Genomic DNA, 27,158 nt, shown 5'->3' with positions numbered 1-27,158 from the left:
TTAATCAAACAAAGAAAACTTTACATAGTATTTTTATATCCTTGTTTTTGTTTTTATTTTACTAGTTCCAGAGAAAGTTTTTTTTTGTACAAGAGTATGTTTTGCATTTGGGACACATCATTATCTCTTAAGTTAATATATGTGATGCAAAGAAATTTTTAAAATTAACCAAAGTATTTGCATTTTGTTGTCTCCAGCTTGTTATTTTCAGAAACATAAGGCTAGATCTTTCGAAATTCAGAAGTTTTTACTCATCTATAGTAAACATCTTCCCTAAATAAATAAAAGACCCCAACCCTCTGTTAATACTTTCCCTACACACTGTCTCACTGATTGAAGGGAATATTTTTAAAGGGTCCCTTAAGTATGATGAAATTGGTTGTGATTTTGAAAATTCTACCCTGAACCAGGAGGAATCATGGGTGGGAAGAGTAGACAGTACTGTGAAAAGGGATGGACAATTAGCCACTAGTGGTTTTACTTTTTAAACCAAAATAGTTATATTCCAAACATAAGCTTTTATTCTTTAATGTAAGTTGTCATGTTACAGATTAAAAGACCAGTCTCTGCAGAATTCTGAGGAGCAGCAAGTCAGTGTTCCGAGTGGGATGGTGCATCCCTTGGCCTGACTATAGTTTTGAATATACAGCACTCCACCCACATACAGTTTTAGCTAAAGTACTAGCTGCAAAGCCCGTTCCTAAGAACGGGCCTTGAAAGGGCCCCCTCCCCTGGCCCTCTGCCAGGCAGCTTAAGGTGGCTCTGGGCTGCAGCTCGCATCCAGATCAAGTGGGGCAGGCGGGGGCTGGGCAGCTCATTAACAAGGCCACGACAGAGCTCCTTAGCAGGCAGTCAGCAGGCCCTCGTTAGCAGTCCCTACTTAGCAGGCCCAGAGGCCCTTGTTAGCAAGCCCTCCACCACAACCCTTTGCCCAGGGCCCTCTCCCCTTACCTGCTGCTGGCTCCAGGCACTGAGGCATCTGAGAGCAAAGAGGCTAGAGTCCAGGGATAGAGGGCAGGAGCTGCAGGGGCAGGGTCAATCAGGGCAAAGCTAGCTGCACCCTGATTGGCCCTTTTCCAACTTGGACAGCTGGACCCGTCCCACCCCCTAGGCTGTTTCAGAAATATATAGACGAACAATAATGGATAAGGATGGCTGATTTTTAAAGTATTCTTGTGTGGTAGAGAGAGGGAAGGGCCAAAGAAGATCATTCAGTTCTTCTTGTACTAAAATCACCAGCATTCAAGTCATCTATTGTTTTCTCAAGCTAAGAACACTAATACTGCTACCACTAACAACATAGCTTTGCCTTTAATTTTCATGCAATACATTTTATTTATAATGCCTTTATTTTCCATGTTGAAAGGCATTTGAAACTAACAAGTATGAATTCGTTATAAGATCCATTTTGCTGGACACAGTGTTAGAATGACTTGAAATATTATTTTCCATTGCTGTGAATTTATGATTCTCAAATATAATTGACTTTTTAATGAATGTACTAGTTTTTGAGGAAAAAATAAGAAAGTACTTCTAATTTAGCTATTTTCTTCAAGGCTATGATAGTTATTATATCTCTTCTAATAAAAATGTAACTCCTATCTTCTAATTGCATATTTGAGGATTCATTCTAAGGAAACTTCCCTAGGTGTAATTGAATAAAATATAACTTATTTTGGAGCAGACCTGTTTATGAGTGCTTTCTCAATGTATCTCTAATTAATTTTAGTTTGTATAATTCTCTACTTACTTGCCTTGGCAATTAAATTTGTTCATTTAAATCGACTCATGAACAAATTTCCATTAACTGCAAAAGATAGCTGGGGGGATTGACAGGAAAGGGAGAAATATTGCATCCATCAAGAGAGCAACCCTTAGCAGGTCTACTCAGAAGTAAGTCCCATTTTATTCAGTGGAGCTTATTCTGAGGTACTGTTGATTGCAGCCATTGTGCTGAATTGTTCATCAATGGTATTGTGTTTTTTAAGTGCATGGGAAAAATGATCTCTTCATGGGTACATTATCGCCACTCATTAGTACTTCATACCAAGCACAGCTGCGCCTTACCTATGGCCACCTGTTTGCTGCTGAGGGGCAGGCCCAGGAAAAAGTCACATGGCTAAAGTGCGTGGCAGTACCCAATGGTGCAAGCACAGCTTACCAATATTGCAGCTGGTGGTGTACCCCAGGGGGGCTGGCCAAGATTCTCTATAGAAGCGGCCCACTTGATGCCTGTCCACTTTGCCCCATGGGAGACCAGCAGGAAGATACCCACCCACCCCTTTTTCAAGCATTACTCCCAGTTAAAATGTGTGTATCTATAGACGGTTTGCCAGTTGTTGAGTACAAATAAGTTTTTAGTTAATCATTTTGTTATATTCTGTCACAGCAGGCAGTTTTGGGCCTGGGAAGTATCCTTTTGGGGGAGTCCATGTCTGCAAACTGAACTCTCCATCTTGGGGGGCTCCTTAATAGACTGTGGGGATGCTGAGCCACAGCACCAACTCGGCTTGGGAGGCAGACAGGCTCACATTGTGGGGGGAGCCAAGCAGAGGCCTGCACCCATAAGGTTCCTTCAATTTAAGGTTGTCCCAGCAGGCAAGGTGCACCATGCTCCATGAAAGGCTGAGTGCTCGGCAGCTCCAGAGCCACCACTGGGATCAAAGGCTTCCTTGCAGTCCACTGCTCGCAAGATGACAGGGGTCCTCCTCATGCTCTGCTGCTGCTGCTGCTGCTGCTGGGGGAATCAAAATAAAGCTGTGGACAATTCTATGCCAATGAGAAGTCAATCCTGTGTGTACATCCTCTTTCTGGGCCAATTTGCTCTCTTACTAGGCAAGTATATGAAAAAGAAACAAATAAGCAAGTATTTACTAGTTTCAATGTACAGACTACCCTTTCCGAAGGAAATGGTATAATAGTATAATATTGAGCAGTAAATAGAACTAGATACCAAATACTCTAATCCTATGCATACTTCTTTGGAAGCGAATTTTTACTAGTGTGATTTATTTCCATGTAGATGCATGTAGACTTGTATAAGGTGTTCCTTTACTTAAGAGGGAATAAAACCAGCATTTTAAATTGAGAGAAAACAAACAAGCAGCTATTCTAAAAGTGGCATAATGTGCTGATAAGGACTACTCAAAATGTGGACTATCCTATTCTGAACTAGCAGTAGTTTTCAGGACATCCACATGTTCAGCAGATTGCTGCAATCCTGTGGCATAGACAAGCAGTGCTAGGTTGGCAGAACCTGGGCAGTGAAGCAATTTGCAAACCAAATCAAGATGCAGGAAGGAATTCTATCAACAGCACTAATTATTTTCTGTATGGGCACTGTTTACATTGTCTGTCAGTGACTGAGTCACCCAGTCCAATGCTAGTAAAATTGTTGTTATTGTTGTTGTTGTTGTTATTTGGATTTATTGGCCACCCCTCTCCAGGAACAGGCATGGGGTGGATAACAACAACAAAAGCATATACAAATAAATTTAAAACAATTTTGGTCAATAAATTACAGTTTTAAATCCCCTCCCTCAGAATGTCCAATTTATGCCCAATTCTGGCAGAGATGTTAAAGCCATTTTCAAATGGTACAGGAGGTGGGGAGGAAGGGGAGGGGCCAACATGTTAATTTGTGCCTTTGGTTGCCCTCAACCATATGCCTGGTGGAAGAGAGCCGCCTTGCAGGCCCTTCGGAACTGTGTCAGCTCTGATAGATCCCAAATCTCAGCTGGCAACTCATTCTACCAGGCAGGAGTCAGAGCCAATTGCACTTCTCTGAAGCCAGATACAACCAGTAGCTGAAACTTGCAGAGCACAACACTCTTTGGGAGAAGACATACTATATCTGGGGAAAAGCCCCACAGGATTCAGTTAACCCACCCCCCTCCCCATGCTTGGTCTCTGGATTCATGTTTCATCTTACAGAAGATGTGATCAACCTCCAGTCAATCTATTTTCAAAATATAGATTAGCAATTTGAGTGCAGTTATTCAGAATGATTTGATAGAGGTTGCAAAGATATGATAAAATTAATGATTGGCTAAGGAAGATGCGTTGGGTGGGATGGGGATTCAAGATAAGATTTTTGCTTTTTTAAATACTGCTTAAGAAAATAAGAGCCTCTTGTGGTGCAGAGTGGTAAGGCAGCCGTCTGAAAGCTTTGCCCATGAGGCTGGGAGTTCAATCCCAGCAGCCGGCTCAAGGTCGACTCAGCCTTCCATCCTTCCGAGGTCGGTAAAATGAGTACCCAGCTTGCTGGGGGGTAAACGGTAATGACTGGGGAAGGCACTGGCAAACCACCCCGTATTGAGTCTGCCATGAAAACACTAGAGGGCGTCACCCCAAGGGTCAGACATGACTCAGTGCTTGCACAGGGGATACCTTTACCTTTACCTAAGAAAATAAAGGAAAAAGCAAGCATGGCTATGGATGACATTTGGATATTAAAACAGATATTTCCCACTATGTATATTAACTGTAAAATGCAGCAACTAGCTGCTTGAACTTCTTCTAAAGTATCACCCATGAAATGTGGGCTTTGTTTTGGAAAGCATAGCAAGCCCTGTTCTGAAATTGCTGGTCCTATTACATGTAGGCTGCTTTGTACAGCACCGCAGGTCAGAACGAAAATGGAGTCTCTGTGTGCTTAATGCCTCTCTTGCTGGCAGCAAGTGAGTAAACAGCCTGACTCAAAGGCAAAGTGGTTGAAGATGAGATTGAGAACTTGATAAAAGGAAACTGTGACAGAAAACCGGGGAGACAAGAGTAGGTGAAAGAAACTTGCTCTGCAGTCAGATGAAACAGTTCACATTTCTCCCCTGTCCAGTTTGCATCTAACGCTTTACCCTTTCTTTATGACTCTTATGAAAGTCACCACATGCATATTGTGGGGGGGGGGGGGGATCATTCCTCTAGAAATGGAAATATTGCTTTCTTTTCTGTAGATTAGGGTGTGTGTTTACCCAAGAACTTTTGCATTTCCGGTTTGTACTTTAGATGACAGATGTAATGCAATATCCAAAAAGAAGGTGTCATGGTGGCTTCCTTGTGTGAATAATGCCAGATTTTCTTTGTGATCTTGTGGTGAATCTGTGTACCAATTAAAGCCGTATTTGCAATCTAATATGAATTTGGCAGAGCTGATAGTTTATCACATGAGCACAGTTTCCAAACTGTGACAAATACTGGAGATTCCTGAGACCCTTAGCTTTCATTTCTTCACCTTGCTGTTTCTTTTTTAAAACCAGGTTTATAGTTCTTGTTAGGGATAGGCATGAACTGGTTCATATCAGTTCATGAGTCATTTACAGTTTACAGTTTAAAGCTCTGCTTTCTGCCCCCTGCAGCTTTTCACGGGGAGCAGAAAGCAGGATTTCCCAAATAGCTGAGCAGTGGAGACAAGGCTTGTGCAAAGGACCCCCGATTCAGACCATTTTGGATCCGAATCGGGCCGATTGGGACCGTTTTGGATCAAAATCGATTCGGAGCCAATACAAGTCAATGGAGCCATTGACTTGCATTGGAAATCCTATCCCCGCCTTTCCTGGGGGCTGGGGGGGGAGGTGTAAGATGCACCCCTGAAACTTCTTGGGAAGCTCAGGGAGGGTCAAGAAGATTGGACCAAGAAGTTTCAAGAAGTTTGGACCAAGGGGTCCAATCCTAGGGGCTCCCAAAGAGGGTACCCCTAACTGCTCCATTGGATATAATGGAGTGTCAGATTCTTTGGTTTGAACATGTTTCCCCATAGACTTCTAGGGGGAATGGTCTTTGGGAGCCCCTAGGATTGGACTCCCTGGTGCAATTTTCCTGAAACTTGCAGGGGACTCATGAAAGACCCATCCTAGGGGCTAGGAGCTCCCAAAGAGGGAATTGTGGGACCTTCTTTGGGAGCAAGACCCCCTGGTGCAATCTTCCTGAAACTTGTAGGGGACTCAGGGAAGACCCTCCCTGAGCTCCCCTGCAAGTTCCAAGAAGATTGGACCAAGGGGTCCCATCCTAGGGGCTCCCAAAGTGAGTGACACCATTTCCCATAGACTTTAATGGTGGGAAATAATAATTTAAGCAGGAATTTAACCAGGAAATTGGCAATTAACCTGCAGAATTGCAGCAGGGCAGCAGGCAGGCAGCAAGGGTGGGAGGCAGGCAGCAGACCTATGGGTCACTGCAGCTCTCTACCACAGAGCCAGCCAGAGCTCAGCACATTGAGCTCTAGCAGGCAGAGACCCTGGCTTAAGTAGCCTCATGGGCAGAGGCTACACAAAGCCAGGGATTAAAAAATAAAAAAGCTGCTATGAGTGGCCAAATGCTTGAGCTGAAAAGCTACAGGCATTCTGATTGGCTACTCACTCCCCCCCCCCTCGGGCGCCATTTTAGACTCCAAAAATAAACAAAAAAACCCCAGAAGCAGCCAGGAGGCTGCAGCAGCCACGAGGCTGCTAACCGCTGCTAAATTCGGCTGAATTGATTTGATTTGCCCACAATTCTGCCGAATCATATTGATTCGGCCATTTAAAAATGGCAGACAGTCCATTTTGGACCATTTTAGGCTCGGAAACATCCAAATTGGCCCCGATTCGGCCAATTAGGGCATTTCTGAGCCCGAAATGCACATCCCTAGTGGAGACTGCCACTAAGCTGCTTAGTTTAAATGGTCCCCACTGCTCAGCTCTTTGCTGTCTACATATTTGTTTCTGTGAAAAGCCGTGAGGAACAACACAGAATTTTGAATTGCTCCATCCAATTTAAACCAAACAGCTGTTTTTCGTGAACAACAGAAAGCACGGGTAAACCTCTGCTTTCTGCTCTTCATGTACTTCCATAAACTGCATCAAAATTCAGTTCTTTGATTCACAAACATCACTTGTGATAAAATATTTGACAAACTTAAGTTCATCAGCCAGTTATTGCATAGTCCCTGCTGCAGAAGCAATGAGTATGAAAACATGCAAACAACAGCTATAAAGGACTCCAATGCAAGGCTTGGAAGTTTTATTCATTGTGTGGCTACCTGCTTTCATCAGCCCCTAAGACCTCTTTATTTTGGATTGCCCCCCCATACAAATAATGTTCTGAAGGATACAAAAATGCAAATAGTTGACAAAATGAAATGATAATTTATTTTCAGTAAATGCTTTGCTTTATAATATATGTCTGTGATGACCCTGTCCTCCTTCATAGGCAGATCCTCTCCCCCCAAAAATTCTGTTCCCTCACTGTTTAAGTCACACAAGTAATATGGTTTGTTTATTGAGATGACTAAAGATGGCTGACCCACCCTGTCCCATGATGTTTACCGCAGCCCTAGAACATCATGGGAAGTTACAGGAGCTGTTTTTACCAAAAATTCCTTCGAAATGGTGCTTGAGATGTTGTAAAAGTCAAACAGAATCAAGGATTTTATTCAACACACAGGGAAGGTCAGGTAGAATGAGGAGTTGAAAACTTTGAGGTACAATCTGTAGTTGTACAGTTTTTAATTCTTAAAATCAGACTATTGAGAGTTATTGAAGCTCATTTCCTTCGTTTTTAAAAGTGAAAAGCTTTTGTATCTGTGTCTACCCAAATGTTTCTGAAAGCTGGTACCCTCTGTCAGCACCCAATCCCCCCTTCTCTGAAACGCCATTTTCCCTTTAATCCTGTTGTGTCTAAAGCAGTATCTGAAGACTATATCTGAAGAAGTGAGCAGTGACTCATAAAAGGTCATATCCTGCCACACATTGTGTTAGTCTTTAAGGTGCTAGTGAACTTTTGTTCTTTTCTACTGCTACAGATAGACTAACACATATCTCAATGTTCTAATACCAACTTAGTAGGGAATACCATATGGTTTGAGTTTTGCCTACTACTCCTGCCCACATGTGGCATTCTGTGCTGTTTTTTGTTACCTGCTGAATCCTTTTTTCCAATCTAGCCACCAACAGTTTTGGTTGACCACACTACTTTGCCGTTGAAAGTTAATATGGTTTGACTCATTCTGCGCTGTTCACGTGAAGCCAAAGAAAACAAAGTGAAGAATAACCTGCCTGTCTGCAGTTTGGAAACTTCTCTGATGCTCTGCTTTCAAAACATTGTACAGTACCTTACTATATCTCTTTGCAGCTGCAAGGGAAGGAGAAGCAAATAGCATAACATACATAAGATTAAGCAGAACTATTAGGAACTTAAGAGTCCTCGGCACACTGGAGTCCTGCTTGTATGTTACAAAGTGTTTGTACAATGGAGAGACTGTTAAGTGTGTTAAGAGAAAATTCTGAGCTGCTGTAGCCTCTAACTATAAAAGTGTTTCTTTCAAAGCAAAAATACAGTGCTAGTCTGATCACAAGAATAAGGGTTATTCTGGTCCATGATTTAAGGATAAATATGCAAGCTAGGAAAATTCACTTTCCCTTCTACCACGCCATTTGTTAAGCAAAGTTTTGATGACTCGGGGCATAAGCAGGGGAATAGAGGCCCTTTTCAGTCAAAGAGTTCCTGTTTGGTTAACAACCAGTCTTAATTCTCCCAAGGCTGTTTAGAAATGAAATGGGCTCATAATAATTCTGAGAGGCAGACCCACCGAAATTACAGCTTCTATATCAAGGTCAGCTGTTTACCAGCATTTTATGTAAGACTCTTGTTCAGGGAAAAATCAAGATGTATCCACAAAATCTATCCCACCTGCAGAAGCCCTTTGGGTGCATATGTGCTCAGAATGAGGAAAGCCTGTGCATCCAAGCATTTCTGTGCTTATGCAGAGAAATGAGTCCCCAATTTTTTTAAAGCTCTGCTCATAGTCCTCTGGATCATGACCAGTCTATTTAAAGTGTAGAATCAAACTGTTCAGATTGCTTTAGTCCGGTGGAATGTACCCCATCGCATGGAAAGAATCACATTCGCAGCTACTATCAACCAGAAGACTGTGGTATGCCCTGTGTGTCACCTCACCAAAGACATGTGCAATAAGATATAAATATTAATGTAAAACATATAACTATGGCATTTGAATTTAAACAGAGCACTTGTGAATACATAGGCATGTCTCTCCTTAACCCTGGTGAATCTTGGTCAGTTCATGGGTATCTGGGGTGGGGGGATGGGACATCCAAATCAGACATGGAACAAAACAAAGTGCAAATTTTGAAGTTCTCCAGAACTCTTTATTAGGTTGCACATTAAAAGATAAATGCTTTCCTAGGTTTACAGTATCCTTCAAATTAAACTCTAGTGTTGCAAGAGACTGGGGTTGTTAGAGTCTCTCTCTATGCTAAATGGGAGCCACTTGCCAAAAACAAGCCTCACTGGACGACAGCCTTTCCAGCTTTCCTGAAAAAAATGGGGTGGATGTTGTGTTGGGAAATGGTGATTAGAAGAGTCGTAGATCATAGAATCATAGAGTTGGGCCATACAGGCCATCTAGTCCAACCGCCTGCTCAACGCAGGATCAGCCCAAAGAATCCTAAAGCATCCAATAAAAGTGTGTATCTAACCTTTGCTTGAAGACTGTCAATGAGGGGGAGTTCACCACCTCCTTAGGCAGCCTATTCCACTGCTGAACTACCCTGACTGTGAAAAAAATTTTCTTGATATCTAGCCTATATCGTTGTACTTGTAGTTTAAACCTATTACTGTGTGTCCTTTCCTCTGCAGCCAATGGGAACAGCATCCTGCCCTCCTCCAAATGACAACCTTTCAAATACTTAAAGAGGGCTATCATGTCCCCTCTCAGCCTCCTTTTCTCCAGGCTGAACATTCCCAAGTCCCTCAACCTATCTTCATAGGGCTTGGTCCCTTGGCCCCAGATCGTCCTCGTCACTCTCCTCTGTACCCTTTCAATTTTATCTACGTCCTTCTTGAAGTGAGGCCTCTAGAACTGCACACAGTACTCCAGGTGTGGTCTGACCAGTGCCGTATACAATGGGACTATGACATCTTGTGATTTTGATGTGATACCCCTGTTGATACAGCCCAAAATGGCATTTGCCTTTTTTACTGCTGCATCACACTGCCTGGTCATGTTTAGCTTACAATCCACAAGCACCCCAAGGTCTCATTCACACACAGTGTTACCTAGAAGCGTAGCCCCCCATCCAGTAGGTATGCTTTTCATTTTTTCTGACCCAGATGCAGAATTTTACACTTATCTTTATTAAATTGCACCTTGTTCTCATTTGCCCATTTTTCCATTGTGTTCAGATCTCGTTGAACTCTGTCTCTATCTTCTGGAGTATTTGCCAGTCCTCCCAATTTGGTGTCATCTGCAAACTTGATGAGTAGTCCTTCCACCCCCTCATCTAGATCATTAATAAATATGTTAAAAAGTACCGGACCGAACCCTGAGCCCTGAGGTACCCCGCTACTCACCTCTCTCCAGTCTGATGAAACACCATTGACAACAACTCTTTGAGTGCGGTTCTCTAACCAATTCCCTATCCACCTATCTGAAAATCCAGATTGCGGTCCTTCCATTTATCCATCAGAATGACAGATGACATGTCAAAAAGCTCCTGAGCAATTGAGTAAGGCCTATTTAATTTTTAGACTATTTAACTGTATACCAGAACTGTCCATATCAGAAGGGCTAAAGTTGTTTAATCCAATTCTGTCATGAAACTGAATTCTTACCCAAACATCCTTACCATTTAACATTTATTAACTATCAACAAAGTGCTAGGCTTAGTACAGATCATAATACAGATGCAGTTCCTGCCCTAATGAGGACAGTCACTGTTAGACTATCAAGACAGGGATGCTCTTGAAACTAGTGCGAGGAGTTCGGTAGGCAGAAGAATCAGAAAGCAGCAGGGTTGTCCAAATGATTCAGTGTATACAGAGCTAGTGTTGGAAGCACAAATGTCAAGCTCTGCTGTGTCACTGTGCTGATAAAACAGAGGAAACATCCATGACCTGCCTTGCTGGAGCATCAGGAAAGCACTAGATGGATTCCAAAAGCCGCAGCTACAACTGTGATCCAACAAAAGCTACAGGCCTTGCAAATCATGGCTGGCTGGTGATTGGGTGGGGAGGTATTGACTACAAGGGTGGGTAGGGTGAAGGTTCATTGCTTGGCTTAGACTGTTGTGTGTTTGATTGATTGGATGTGTTTTTGTGCAGTATAAAGCTGCTACACAGCTGGTTAGATCCTCCCACAGGTGGAAAGGGAAACCAGAGTAAGCTGCAAGATGTGCCTAGGTGACTGAGACAGGGACAGATTTTCAGCATCATATTTCTTATATACTTATATCTATATCCTTTCTACTGTTAAAATATCATTCCAGGTGCTTACAACATAAAATTAAAATTGAAGAAAGTAACATCAGAATTATTATGAAATATAAAAACCAGCAATTGCATCAAACCTCCAGTCAAAGCAGCAATAAAATTAAAATGAGAATTACGATCAATAATAACTGAATCCGTGAACAGGAAAAGTTGGGTTTATACCCCACTTTTCCCTACCCAAAGGAATCTCAAAGTGGCTTACAATCACCTTCCCTTCTTTTCCCCACAACAGACACCTTGTGAGGTAGGTCAGGCTGAGACAGCTCTAACTGAACTGCTCTGCAAGAACAGCCCTAAGGGGATTGTGGTTGGCCCAAGGCCACCCAGCTGGCTGCATGTGAAGGAGGAGTGGGGAATAAAACCTGGATCTCCAGATTAGCGCTACTGCTCTTAACCACTGGCTCTCCATACATTTTAAGCTTCATAAAGTCAAGGAGTATAAATACCAATTGCCCTCCAGTGTAAAACCATTTCAACAAGTCACTGAAGGTTAGGAGCAAGTTGTCATGAGAGATCCTCTGGGGAATGGTATATCATAATCTGGATCCTACAACCTAGAATGCCTTGTCTTTCATGCCTATCAATACCTTACCACAGAGCAGGAATTACTGTCTCATGGGTGGAGATGGCCCCTCAAGTAATTTCTGTATTTGGTCTGTTTGGAAAAATTGACAGTGTAAAAAAGCAAAGGTGTTTGCAAATCACTCCGCTTGTGTCCACCATGAATCTTTGTTGTAAAATTACAGGCTTAAATGACACAATGTTTGAATCCAGTGACTCCATTAAGGTTAACAATACTTAATTCTGGGTATAACTTTTCATGTCTAGGGAAGTGTGCATGCACACAAAAGCTTATATCCAGAATTTAAATTCTGATGGTCTTAATGGTGCCGCTTGACTTAAACTTTGTTCTGTTATTTAATATCAACACAGCTACCCACCTGAATCCATCAATATGCCTAAATGTTTGTCTAACTCAGATGGCCCATGTTAGTTGGATCTTCTCAGAAGTAAGCAGGGTTTACTGTGGATGGGAATCCCCAAAGAAGCCCAGGGTTTCTACAGAATTGCACACCACCTCTGAAAAGCTCTTGCCTTGAGTCACCATAAGTCAGATGTGATTTTGTGGCTCTTTCTACCACCCAAAGGTTTTTAAAAAGCGAGGCAAATAATTGTTTCCTTTTAGTTTAACTGTCATAAACTGTCCTGCTTGTTTACACCATTTGGACTTCCGCAAACAGGCTTTATTCTGAATGAGAGTGTATAAAATTACTACACTATTGTCCAAAATGCAATGTAATTTTCTTTATGTTAAAGATCTGTATACTTTCTTCCCCGTCCCAATAGGTAATCTGGATCACAAAAAAAGATAAATAAGAATGAAATTATCACAGCATCATTTAAAAATATAATTCAGACTAGCAAGGCAATTTTCATAAACGTAGGCAACAAGGGCTCCAGTGTGGGGAAATCCTGAAGGATCCAACAAATACACCTTATCTGGCATCTAAAAGATTACATGGTTGGCACCATGGTTCCCCTTCAAGGGGAATTCCAAAAAAGGCACAGAAAAGGCCTTCTGCCTGAGAGACACTCGTCTCTTTGGAAGCTGGGGATCCCCATAGTGTCAATCCCAGCTGACAAGCATCTTCATGTGAGAGAAGATGGATCCTTCAGCACTGTGTAAGCTCCGTTGCTCATTATGGCAGCCCAACAATTGGCTTGACTACAGAACAGCTACTGATTTCTGAGAAGCTTCTGGTCATTAGCCTAATGGCAGTGGGAATGGGGACAATGTAGAGCTATAGAGCAGATTAATTTCATAACCAACTTTGGGTTTACATTAAGGAGATAGTTTTGCATAAAGAGCAACATGAGGCTTCTTGTTAAAACGATAAAACATCTCGGCAGTAATTATGCAGCATATTTTGATTTAAAAGCACTGTAAGTAAGATACCTCCACCCTATCCGCCCAAGTATTTATCTTATTTAAGTGGCAAGTTTGGTCTAGTTGGCACAATACAGGGCATGGATGCGAGAAATATTGCTTAACTCACTAGCTCTCCCTGACTCAGTTTTAAATCTCTTTTGGGAAAAGAAGATAATAATGACCTCTTTTGTAGAAAAATGGTGAGAATGAATAAATTAAAACTGGAAAAGTATTGTTTTGTATATGGAAAATGCTATAGCAATACAAACGATCTACCATTAAGGGCTGCTTCTTCATTTTAAAACCTCCTAGTCAGAAAAGCCTACCACAGTGCAAATGAATTGTAGATTGTTAATTCAGCTGCATTTATAAGGCTGATTCTCATGGGGATAGTGGGCAGCTTCCCCCCTTTATTCTAGAGCATTCACATGATGTTGACACAACATGTGTGGCTCCCATATTTGTTCGCAATAAACCAGATTAAGGGAGCGGGGAGGGAAGCTCCCTTAAAAACAACTCAACAGGGTACCCTCAGGGGGCCTGCAAGAGAAACTATGGGTGTTCTGCCTGCAGTCCATCTTGGGAGAGAAGCAGAGTTAGGCTACCTCTTTAAAATGGTGGACCTAAGGTCTGTATCCCCTTCTAATTAGTCTTTCAACTGGTTCCTCCACCACCATCCTTGACAGCTGAATTGCAGCCTGGCTTTATAACTTTGCTCAGTTGAGCAGGGGAAAGGAGGGGTAACAGGCTACGGAAGGCCTGGAGTGATTCTTGTCACACTGACACTTGTGCACAGACACAACACAGGGAAAAGGGCAGGAAGCAGTGTGTGTGAGGGGGGAGGGATTATATGGACGTTGCTACCACCTGCTTCCACACCTTTGGCTACAGCTGCTTCCATTTCGGTGCCTCCACGTGGAAGCAGCCTTCATTGTTCTGGGACAAGGACAACTTTGAGTATGTTCCTTCCAAATACTTCCCTCCCACACATACAGTGTCATGAGACAAAAAAAGAAAGGCCACTGTATCTGATACTATATAGATCACAACTGCCACCCAACAGCGCCACCTAGACCAGACTTCCTCAACTTTTTTTTACTATTGAGAAACCCCTAAAACATTCTTCAGGCGTTGAGAAACCCCAGAAGTGGCACAATCATGCAGAATATGATCAGAAAGCATAACTGTGTAAATGCCCCACCCGGTTCCCCTCCACTTCCCACCTCCTGCGGGCCCATCATAAATGGTCATATCACCTGATAAATGTTTAACAAATTAAAAATATATTCAAAATGAATTAACTCTTACCCATTTGGGAAACTTTTTCAGGGCCATCAAGAAACCCCAGACCTATTAAGAAACCCTGGCTGAGAAAGCCTGAGCTAGGTATCCAGGCTAAGTATGTTCCTTCCAGGAAAAGTGGCAAAGCTGAGTGATGACAGTGAGTGTCAATTTAGGAGGAAAAGGGCAGTGGAGGAAATCAACCTACCCAAGCCTCAATGAACCCTTATACAATCTTGAAGTGTGAATTATGTGCTGCGGAATTATCCTTCTGCAGTTCCCTGTTAGATTTCCAGTTTATTCTATTTCAGAAGTTATGTAAATGGGCTATGTTCTAGCAGTGTGCTTGCAGTCCATGTTGAGATACCCTATGCTTGTGCTTTGTTCACTGACTGGCAGTAACCAATTACTACCCAGTGTATTTGCCATGAACAACTAACATATGGTGATCTAGATTGTATGTTACTCATACTGGAAACATGTGAACTGCAACATCAAGAGCCAGTATGGTGTCGTGGTTAAGAGTGGTGGACACTACTCTGGAGAACTAGTATTCACTCGTCACTCTTCCACATGCATCCAGCTGGGTGAACTTGGGCTAGTGACAGTTCTTGGCCTCATCTACCTCACAGGATGTCTGTTGTGGGGAGAGGAAGGGCAAAGTGTTTGGAAACTGCTTTAGGACTTCTTTGGGTAGTGAAAAGTGGGGTATAAAAAAACAGCTCTTCTTACTATGGAGAAAAATGACAATATCCCTGGGATGCAGACTGTATAAATACAATATGTGTACTTGCTCGGTGGCAAACAGTGTTGGAACATACAAGATCCTGTGGGGGCACCAGGGATGATGTGTATTCAGCATGGTTAGATTAGGAAATTCCTGATGTTTTTCAAATAATCTCCTCCTGTGCCCTGATTGGCTCAATAAGAGACTTCCTGTTCCTTTGAGCACACTTCCTCCTTGCTTGCCTCCACAACAGACTGAATGCAGAAGAATAGAACAGACACTCTCTTCTTAATAAAGCTATTTTATTATTTTAAGCAGCTTGGTGACCTGCTCTCTTGCATATTTCATTTTGCCAACAAACAAGAAGTAGTGCTCAAAGGTTCTTTAATCCAGTTGAAGTTTTCCTATACGTTTCAATTGATTTTAGGATAATTTTAACACAGAAATCCCTTTTAAAAGATACACTGAAAATTGCATACCCAATGGGAAGGCACTGCAGAGATGTGATAAATGGAATGCAGTAATTTCCCTTAAAATTGTGTAGTTGTGGACTTAGCTGTCATCATCCTGGATCCTGGCCTCAGGTTGTCCAGGCCATGAGTCTGAAAATATTCTCCATGCTGAAGACTTTTTACATGTGTACATAGTTTGCATGACTCAGAGTGTTTGCATTCAAGTCAAGTGTCTTGAATCCAAGTTCAGATTTGCATTGCTGACAAATGAAAGACTTTTACATTTGAACTTCGAAAATATCAGATGAAGTCTTAAAAAAAAAACAGGAGAAAAGCAGGGCAGGGTAATGGGTGTAATGATAAAATCATGTTGAGATACCAGGCTTTCCCCTTTCATTCCTGTGATAATTTATAGCTCAGTGTGGAATCTGAGATGCACTCAGTTGTGCCAAAGGGTCTGGCAGCAGGAGGAAGAGACACTCCAATATGGAACTGCAGCATGACTTATAAAACTTAATTTTAGCAGCTACTAGGAACTGCTTTTAAGTGTACATTTTCCTCTTATGTTTTGTTTTTTAGTCCCCTGTCTTATTGGAAATGTGTTAGGCTGTGTGAAAGAATAGACGCACTTAACATTTCAGACAGGATTATCTTGTCATTTGATCACCTGCCCCAGGTGAAAATAAATGGCAATTATGGGTTCAGATTCTGTTTAGAAGCCTGAGGGGGAAAGAGTGGGATGCAGTGGCTTTCCAATGACACGCCAACCTGTGTGTCTTCAGAGGAAAGTTCTTCAGGAGAAGAATTCCTCCCCAATGAAGACCTCCCAGTTAGTTTACTGAATATAGCAGAGTTGAAAAGAAATGGGAAAGGAACGTGGGGAGGGGAAGTACAGTAGCTTCCATGGCTTTAAGAGAAGGCCATAGAAATTAGTGAAGAAAAAATAGACCAAAATTGTGATAAAAGGACATGTTGATGCCTTGCCCTTCAGGAGCAAGTGCATCTCTGGCGTTATCAGGACTGGTGCTACCATTAATACCCAGCTAGGCAGCCATAGACCTCAGAGGGGCACATTTTCTTGAAAAAATGCAACTGACCTTTTTTGTTTAATTTTAAAATAAATACCATGACAGTTCTATGGAATATAATTCATTGTAAAGTCTTATATACATGTTTTCCATGTTCTGTGCCCACTACCCCCCTCCCACTTGCCAGAGTCCCAAAGGTACCAGCCACTGTATTTTCCCTCCTGGGTTTATAAATCAGCCAACAGGACTCATGGGCAGGCCATACACAGCAGCTGAGGAGAAAACTTACTGAGCATCTCTGCAACAGGGTGGGGGAATGGTCCTCTCAACGGGCAACCAAATAGCTCAAAACCTCATCCTAACATTTTTAATAAGACATTTCCCAATAGGTAACACAAATTCCAGAAAACTGTTCTATAAATGGCTAGTTGGAGTAATTATTAAGGTAAAAAAATGTTAGTGATTTGCAGATGTTGTTCTTTGAGTCACAGCCGTAAACTGTGGCTTCAGATAGGCAATATGGGCCCATCAATTCTTAAAAGAAGGCAAACTTTATGAATTATATCATCCTGCTTTGGGATAATGTTGCTAGTCGTTGCTGCATCTCAAAATAGCCTAAGAGACTCAAATTTATCCTGAAAGACTAAATCAACATGAGAAGAACAAACCTTACTGAAACCACTCTTCTTTAGCTCTCCAAAGACCAACTAAAAGAAGCAAGCAAACAAAATATCTCCTGGTCAAATCAAATACATCATTCTCCTTCCCATTGTCTCACAACAAGCCATGGGGAGGGGACTCGAAGCCACTTTGTTGTCCCAGCCAGAAAAAAAAGGCAAGGACAAAGCTTCTAATGCTGCAAAAAGGAACTTTTTAGCAACCAGATGAAATGAAGCAAGAGTGAAGGAAAACAAGGGGGTGGGGTGGGAATAGCCTCCAGAGCTAAGGACAGAAATCACTTCATACAGCAAGCTGTATCTCAGAGGACAGCCAGAGTGGAAAACACTAACAACTCCATAGCTATTCTTGTATGTCAGCAAAGAAATGGGTGGAAAGACAAGACAGCTGCAAGAGAGGGGAGGAAAGGAGGGAAATTATGCTGGAGCAATGTGCAGAGCACTAATTGCTCAACTTATTTCTTCTACCAACAGCAAAGCCTCAAGTGAAAGGTTACACGACATGGGTTGACATAATATAACCTCTCTATTGCTCGCCCCATGATTGGCTAGCTTCATTCCCAGGCAACATGCTCCACCCTAAACCCAACTGCCACCTGGTCTTGCTTGGCTTGGACTATGTGGGTATGTGATAACTACAGTTCTGCCCTTTCCCTAAGCCGGCCTTAAACTTATTTGGAAAATATAGCTATGACTGGTAAAAAAAACAACATCCATGTGGAGTTCAGTTCAGCAAATGAAAGGCAGAAAGAGCAAAGGAGCAAGCAAAGCAAGAGGGATCCTTTGGAAATACCTCTGTACACAGAAAGCAATTTGCACTCCCACTGAGGAAGCAGAACATAGTGTTCTTACTACAAAAGATATAAATTCTAAGACAGAAATTTCACAGTTTGGAGATGTTTCAGTAAAGCCCAGAGAGGAAAAAAGAGGATTTCAAGGAAAGTGAGAGTACTGCAAAGACTGCAGCAGAAGATGGTATTGTGCCCAGCTTGAATCACATTGACCCTGCTGACTGGCCTAACTATTACAATGATATTTTGCACCAATTTATAATACAACAGGGACCACAGCAGATTGTAGCTGAAAATATACTTAAAATGTATTTATGCCTGCAAGAATTTGAAAGAATCATTGATGCACAGTGGAAACAAAGATACTGATAATAAAGATATGTTATATGAACTTGCAGCAATAGCCTGAAAACTTCTAAAGTCTATGCTTGCCACAAGGAGTACTTCTCTTCATACTGCAACAAAAATTCCTGGATAGTGTACCTAATGTTTCTGTTGTACTAAGTAAGGGTTCTTCTCATACTTTGAGTGTCCATGGTGAGTGCTGAACACAGTTTCTCAAAGCTCAAGCTTATAAAAACATACATACGCTCAACAATGCTGCAAAAGAGACTAGCTGATCTGGCAACTTTATTTGTTGAACATGCCCAAGCATCAGCACTTGACCTGAAGAAATTTGTGACAAATGTGCAAAGGAAAAGGCATGCAAAATGAGATTTTGATGTGCATGAAATTGAAACATTCAAGACATTTAAATTTTAACATCAAAATTCACAGGAATATTTAAAATTACGATTTATGAGCTACAATTGTTTTGAATTTTGGAGAGTCAAAGATTGCTGTATTACTTATTCTCACATTTCCTACAAGATATCTCTTTTTGAAAATTGGTAAGTAGTGGGGAAGCACACGCACAAAAAAAGATGCCTGGCACCAGCCCTGGGCATTATGTATTTTCACATCATATAGTCGCAAGTGTGATAGTATGAGTGCATTATCTTAGAGCTAGCTTCTACTTCTGAGCATTACTAGGATATTGCTCTGCTACCTTTAAAAATTGATGGGTCACCAAAAATATAAAAATATTGAGAATCAAAAATGAAAATAAAAATGTATCACCATGCTCATAGAGGAAATTCTTCTAGAAGCAGCCTCCAAGGTTCCTGGATAAGATTAGAGAGAAGTGGCAACTAGGCCAGCCCTACTATGATCTGTATTATTGACAACTCTGTGTTATGTTGAGCTAAAGAGCTGCAAAAGTGGATAGTTAGTTCCTCAATTTTCATATTTGTTTTGCCAGGTTAGATTCCCTTCTGTCTCTGAGTGACGCTGTATTTCTTAACATTATAATAGTGGAGCAAAATGTAGTTACATGTTCTTCATTGCAGTTTGTGATAAGATTTTCCCTTCAGTGTTCCTTGGCTGCTGCTAAGCTGCTTGGTCTTTGACCTATGGTGTCTAGCACTGTTTCTTATGTTCTCCATGCTCTAAAAGTTACCTGAAACAACTAGGACTGTTTCTGCACTAGGAGACATACCTTGTTTTAGCCTCGATTTGGTTTTCCTTTGGATGCTGTGTCTAGCCTTTTCACATTTGGGCTTTCCTCCCCTTATTTCCCAGGCTGAAATTTGTGACATGTTTTCTACATTAAATCCAAAGTAGTCGGCTTCCCAGCATGCTTTGTTCTCCTCCCCTTTTCCAAAAATGTGTTTTTTTTACAAAACGTACCTACTTGCACCTTTGTTTTTGTTGTGCCCCTTAATTCCAGCATTCTGCCATTGATCACCTCCCCCCTTCTTCCCAAAGTGTCCTAAATATAATTTTTTTAAAACCGTGAGTTATAACATTATAACACTTCTGTTATGACTACAAGATTGTGTAAAAAACAACAACTTAGAAATAGCATTGTAATGGGTGATTGCGATGAGGAAAAGGGCATTTCCAAACAACTCAAAATGATGGGTGCAGGGAAAAACCTGATTGCATGCATTTCTGCATTTGGCAGCCCTGAATTAGATCCCATTAGTCCCCACTTTAAAAAATGAAAACTGGTTTTCTTGGGATTCCTTTACTGCGGGGACAAGGGAGGGGGCAATTCAGGTCTGCATCTGAAGAGGCAAATTTCAGTGTGCAAGGGACAAAAAATATGACCCTTTAAATATTCAAATCCAAATGATATCCCTAATGTAGAAACACAAATATGTGGATGACATTCACCTCTATCTCATACTTCCAGTTGTTCCCAGGGAGCTTGTAGAAACCCTGACCTGGTGCCTGGAGGATGTTTTGGGATGGATGCATGCTAATAAACTGAAGCTTAATGCTGACAAGATGGAAGTTATTGCATAATGGTGAAACAATAAACACCCAGTTTCCTTTAACAATGGTTTATTAACATGGAAACCTCAGGAAAGATCATTTAGCTTGAAAAGGGAGTTATAATAATGCTTATCTCAAAGTTGTTTCTTCTCCACTGGACCCAGGATTGTCCTGGACCAATTCTGACAAGTTTGTGTAGGCCCAGCCCTCCTGCAGATGGTCATTGAGGAGTATCCTGTTTGGGATGGGCTGCACTTGCCTAGAAGGTACAAGTTTGTAGCTTGGCAGTGCTGCTGGATAACCAGGTGGTTACTGTGACCTGGAGTGCCTTTTATCAACTTGGAGTAGTTAGCCAGCTGCAGCCTTTCCTGGGCAGAAAATGTTTAACCACTGGAAGCATGAACAGAGAGTTGCCAGCTCTAGATTGGGAAACACATGGAGATTTGGGGGGTGGAGCCTTAGAAGTGTGGGTTTGGGGGAGTGAAGGGCCTTCCATGGGATATTATGCCATGGAGCCTGCCTTCCAAAGAAGCCATTTTCAGGTGAACTGATCTCTGTCAGCTGGTGATCAGTTGTCACCCCAAGAGATCTCCAGCTACCACTTGAAGATTGACCCCCACAATATGAACAGCATACATTAAAGACCATCTACTCAAATACAAACCTACCTGACCACTACAGTCATCTTCTGAGGCCTTGTTTTTAATTCCCCCTGCTTTCTGAAGTTTATGTGGGCAGCAACCCAAGAGAGTGTATTTTCAATTGTGGCACCAAGATTATAGAATTCCGTTTTCAGGGATATTTGTCTAACATTATCACCACACTTGAGAAGAAATGGATGGAGCATTACAACAGGGTCTCACTTAATTAGTCTCAGCATTCCACAATTAAGAAAAATCTGCCCAGCTATCACCAATGCTGACATATTTATATCAATATAAACCAATATAAACCAAGAATGTTATTCAAGTTTGGCCCTTGTATCTGAAAAACCCTTATACTAATTTGCTGTCACCCTCTGCCTATATGTATGGACTGGTAACATGTCTTTCAACGTATCTGAAGAAGTGGCGTGCACACAGAAGTTTATATTTGAATAAAACTTTGTTGGTCTTAGAGGCAACACCGGAGTCAAACTTTGATTGTTTCCACAGTCGTGAAGAACGCTGTAGTGGTCTTCCTAAGATCCCATCAAATAACAAACCTTTAACATAAAAACTGGACTCTTATGGAGTAGATCTGAATGCAATCCCTCTTTGCGTCATGGTTTGAGAACCCTCTGAAACAGTGATTCCTTCCCATGCTGTTGGAAAGCAGTTAGTGGTATTCCAATGAGGAATCTCGGGATTCGAGTCCACTTCCTCCTCCATTTCAACCTCAAGTGATGTCATTACAGATACGTATAAACTCAGCCTACTATCCGCCTCTCCTCCCCCCCTCCCCCCTCTCCCCTCCATATATATTTTTAAATTTTGAACATGATTGCATTACAATACAAATTTGAAAGAAACTGTTTTCTGGGAACACTTCAGAAAGTTAAACTTAAATAAAAAATGAGGACTCCACATTCCTCCTCCTGCCTCCCCAGTCTCCCCCTCCAGCATCTAAACACACTTTACTTTCATGATTTAAGATGCAACAGGACAATTTGTAACTTGCATGCAGATAAGCGGTTGTGTAACGGTGACTGACATACATTGTCTTTATGCATGCACGGTGATTGAGCACACATCAACACAAGAAACCACCCCTCCCTTGCTTGGGTGATTTGAGTGCCATGAGAATCAAATTATTGCATTACAGTGCAAGTGTGTTATTGCACATGCTCAGACCAAAAAAGTGAGAAGCATTATGGGAGGCAGGACTGTCCACTCTCCCGACAAAAATGCAAAACATATGCCGCAACTGGTGTCTAGGGCAGAGATGAGAGAAAACCACAGATGCAGAATTCCATGCACAAATTTGGAGTCTACATTTAGAATCCAATGTGGTGAAAACACACCAGCTAATTACAACTGTCTTTGTCTTTTGCTATTTTTGTTTTATTTGGCATTCTCTCAATAACCCCTTCTCCCTTCCCTATATTTTAATTTTTTTAATAAAAAAATATTTTCCTTTTATATAAATTAGAAAGAATACTGGTACAGTAATAAACAAGTCATTTTACAGAAAAATAGGAATGCTCTAACACACCAACTTATAGAGAAGGGAAAAAGAAATCTTTAATTTTTAATATATTTTTATTGATGGCTCTCAGTATGTATCATGTTCTGTTGTTTTAATGTTTCATTATTTGTTGTTGTTAGCCACCTTTGTGGCCCTTAATGGGCTAAAAGGCAGGATCCAAATCTTGCTAAATATAAGAAAGAAACAAATAATGTACTACCACTGAAATAAATGGTATTTTTATTTGGTTGAGATGTCCTGTTCCTCATTTATTTATATAGAATATTTGTTGACTTTCTCTAATGGGCTATGTATCTATCAACACATTCTGGAATGTCAATGAGAGATTTTCTCATCTTCTCCCTCCACCCCCACCATAGGACACCGTCAGAAACTAGATGAGCAGACAAAGCCTGGGAGTTTGTCCTTTTCAGAGCGTCTGAGTGAACTGGAGCAGTTGCGTCGTACAGCTATAAGGGCCAGCCCACACCACTCAGCCCCCACACCTAATCCAAGAGCTTCCTTGAACCACACCACTGCTTTTAACCCTCAGCCTCAAAGCCAGATTCAGGGTAAGTACCTGTTCCCCATTCCAAGCTGGAGGGAGGTCACTCCTTGCCATTGAAACTGAGATTAGCATGATCTGATGTATGCACTGGTTCCCTAGGATGCAATTTCCTTCAGTGCATTTCATCCCCATGTGAATCTGTAGCTAGAATAATAGGAGTGGACCCAATTTTACTTTGGTTCATGAATCTGCAGCAGAAGAAAATAGCATGAGATCCTTTACTAGAACAACTTTTCTTCATCTCTGTGGTTATCTGCTATAGTGAGGTTCTTCCCTACATACATATAACATATTGTATTTATTTGATTCGAATAAAAGCTCAAAAGCTTGTCTTCCTAAGAAAAGCAGCTCTAGAGATTAAGCAGAGGGCAGGGAACAGCTTAATCACTGGCTCCTGAGGACTGGTCTTTTGGCTTTCATTTCATGCATTTTCTGTATAACACAGAGTTAGGCTCTTACTCTGCCTGTGAAACTCCATCAAGTAAGTAGGTGAATGTGGTGATTGTTTGACCTCTTCAACTACTCTGTCTGTGAAAATAATGGATACTTTGTTAAGGCGATACTCATTGTGTTGGATTGGAGAGGTGGACACCCAGAAACACCCCTGCACTTAATCAAGCATGTACTTAATTGCAACATTTTCTGCTTTGACTTGTGTTGCTAGCCGGACTGACAGCAAGGTCCTTGCCCTAGCTTAGGTCCCAGTGTCCATGAGGTTATGATGGTGGTGCAAGTAGCTCAATGAACGGAATCCATGTTTTACAGGATGGTAGTAAAATCGCTGTAACTGAAATGGTATATTTCGCCATGAAGTAATATGGCTGAAACAGGCATTATGGCACATCATGATCATTCTGGCAGTGTTCATACAGTCATTTTAAAAACAAGCATTGGCTATGCCATTTTAGAAGATGAAAGACCAAGAAAGAATGCAGCCTTGTGTACGTTTTTGCGACAAGCAGGCAAGGAAAGGATATATAGGCAGGTGGGAGGCAAGGAGTACAGGGAAGGGAAGGGAAGGAAGGCATGTGTGTGTGGGGGGGCTGAGGGGAAAAGAGAGGAGGAGTACCCTCAAAACTTGTATCTGAACCTGGAATGGATGAAATGCCTGAACCTGCTTACAGCCCAATCCTAAGATTTGCTTTGCTGTATGTTTAAGAGGGATGGTATCAACACAAGGCAGTATTTTAAAAAGGATACCGTAGGCTACTTGTGGAAACAAATGCACATTTTTCTTGGAAAGTTTTTGACTTAAATTTCTCCTCTATCCCATATTCTCCTTGGGTACAAGGTGAGAGAAAGAGGTGGCAAAGGTGGGTGATAGCTCAGTTCTGCCTACTGTCTAGTTCCTCCTAAGTGTGTCACAAAACCTCTTCTGCCATTGCTGCTCTTCCATCATTCCACATGTTGGCTGAGTATAGTTGAAAACTGGGTTTTTAATTTTTAGAACCTAATTCTTATTTGCTTAAACTGTAGAATACATATCTGACAAGTGCACAATGCTTTACCGTGCTATCCTAAGACAAGTTACACCCTTTTAAGCCATTTGGCTTAAGTGGATTTAGAAGGGTGTGACTTTGTTTAGGATGGCACTTTTAGTATAATTGAATGGAGGTCCTTAACTCACACATGTGTTCTAAGCCCTGAGAATAGGTGGTTGCTGATGGGGAACATTTATTTATTTAGAAAATGTATATGCCACCCCTCCAAAGGCCCAAAGCAGGAAGTTCGTACATTAAATAGCATGAAAATAAGCCAGACCTTTTCATTAAAAATATATAAAACAATGGTATTGAAACAAAGAAATCATGGGCAAGCATTCAAACAGTGGGTTCTTAGCATTCCTTTTTATACATGTTTTCCTGTAATATGTTAATAGCCCCACAATGTTTCATGTGGGTTTCATTGAACTGTGTGGGAATCCATGGCTAGATGTGACTAAATAGTTATTTGATAGCTGTTTTATTATCATACTAGGAATTAAGCCCGCTTTGGGTAAAATACAGCAGGCGCTAGGTGCAGGTGGGTACGGTGGGGGGGGCGGGGGGCATTTGTCCCGGGGGCACCGCATGTCACTCTGGGCCCCCCCCAGTCGGCAAGACTCACCGTCGGACATCTGGGCAGCAGGGCAACGTGTGTTAGTGGGCAGTGACAGCCCGGCTTTCTGTGCTGGTGGCGGATCGGCTCACCATCGGTCTCCTGGTCTTCGCGTGCATTCAGAAGGTGAGGTGGGTAGTGTGCGGCGATGCGGCTTGTAGCGGGCGGCAACAGCTGGGTTTGTGGCGGCCGTGTGAGCAGCTGCACGGCGGTATCCAGGTGGCAGCAGCCATTCTCGGGGCGGGCTGCAAGGGCTGGGTGCGTGGGCGGCGACGGCTTGGCTTGCGGCGGGCATCTGAGCGGCTCCAGGGGGATCGGCGAGTGGCTGCTGCGATTTTCAGGCCGGGTGGGGACGGCTGGGCTCGTGGCGGGCGTATGAGCGGCTCCAGGGGGTTCTCCGGGTGGCGGCGGCCATTTTGGTGCTGGCCGGCGAGGACTGGGCGGGGCGGTTGTGGCCGTGTGGCTGCGGACCACTTGAAGGGCGTCAGAGCGCGAGGGCTGGTTGCGGCGGCGGCAGCAAAGGCCGAAGAGAAGCAGAGAAGCGGCGAGCGGCAAGGTTGTAGGGAAGGCGCGGGCGGGGACGGACGTTCTTGGTGGTGGTGGGAAGGGACGTTCTTGGTGGTGGCGGCGGCCGGGGAGGCGGCCGGGGAGGCGTAGAAGGCAGGGAAGGGCAGTCACTGGGCGGAGGGAAAATAATTTTCCCCGAGGCCAGCGGGGTGGGGCGAGCCTCCTCCCTGGCGGCCATCTGTGCAGGATGGCGGCTCAGGAGAAGTGGAGTGTGTGTTGCAGGGTCCGGGAGATGGGCCAAGTGTCCAACAGGGTCCCAATTGGACCCAACAAGTGTCCCAATTGGACACTTGGCCCTGGATTGTCACTCAGAGGAGCGAATCAGGAGCCGCTTTGCGGCTCCTGATTCGCTCCTCCAAGTTTTTATTCCGGACAGAGCCCACCCTAACTCCTCCCCACCAACCCTTAGCGTTTTATTTAGTCCGTGGCGCCGCCCGCGGCGCCACGGGCAGTTTAAAGATTATATATCGGCAACCTTAATTCTAGGTAGTTGTATATTGTTTTATAATAAAAATACAACTCATCTAGCCAAACACTTTGGACAAATATTTTAAAATATTAAATGTTTGGTTAAACAGGAATATGACAGCAAGATGATTACTTCATATGAGTTGGTGGATATCTCATTAGTCTGATAAAATCCAGTAATGATAAGACCATTTTTGCAAAAGCTCCCAAATAGAAATTGCTCTGTACAGATTTCTGATAGGGTTGTCAATCTTCAAGTGAGGACTGGCATTCTTTCAAAATCATAACTGATCTCCAGACTCGGAGAAATGGCAACTTTGGAGGGTGTATGCTATGACATTACATCTCTGTTGCTTGCCCTCCTTAAATACCCAGCACACAAATCTCTTGGAACATACAGTAAGGATTGCTAATCTTAGCGTTGCTAATCTTCACAGTAAAATCCTGCCCCATGAAAGTGATGGAAAACCTTTCAGTATTATTTCTATGCTTTCATCTAAATATTGTATATTAAACATTTTAATACACAAGACTCAAAAAACTTTCACCACAAGTTTCTAAATTCCACAAAACAAATATTAATCTTTATCCTAGCTAAGAACAGATTTAAAAATATTCCTATATTGATGGATTAAAAAGGCAATGAGGAGATGGTCATAGCACTAAACCACTGTATACTTGCAGAGGTTTCCTCTTATATAAAGCTGAAGATTTTTTTAAACTGAATTTCTATTTTTTTATCAAGTATTATATTTCAAACAGAAAGCAGTTTGAATGTTGAAAGCAAGTCTGTGCAGGTTAATACTCGTAATTTTCTATAAT

At 42.3% G+C, this 27,158-nt stretch overlaps 1 protein-coding gene across 4 annotated transcripts in view; it reads left to right on the top strand.

Moving 5' to 3' along the window:
- The window catches only part of RUNX1 (RUNX family transcription factor 1), a 236,296-nt gene that overhangs the window by 163,072 nt on the left and 46,066 nt on the right, over positions 1–27,158 (top strand). For 3 of the 4 annotated variants that reach the window (XM_077342647.1, XM_077342648.1, XM_077342649.1), the window contains one exon: positions 23,017–23,208. The exons of the other annotated variant lie outside the window; for it this stretch is intronic. In XM_077342647.1, coding sequence (XP_077198762.1) covers positions 23,017–23,208 — 192 coding nt within the window. The remainder of the gene's footprint in view (positions 1–23,016; positions 23,209–27,158) is intronic. 4 annotated transcript variants of the gene reach the window in all.

The sequence above is a fragment of the Paroedura picta genome, chromosome 6, assembly GCF_049243985.1.
Source record: "Paroedura picta isolate Pp20150507F chromosome 6, Ppicta_v3.0, whole genome shotgun sequence".
NCBI lineage: Eukaryota > Metazoa > Chordata > Lepidosauria > Squamata > Gekkonidae > Paroedura > Paroedura picta.
The sequence above is the reverse complement of the archived record's forward strand: the minus strand, read 5'-3'. Positions and strand labels throughout refer to the sequence as shown.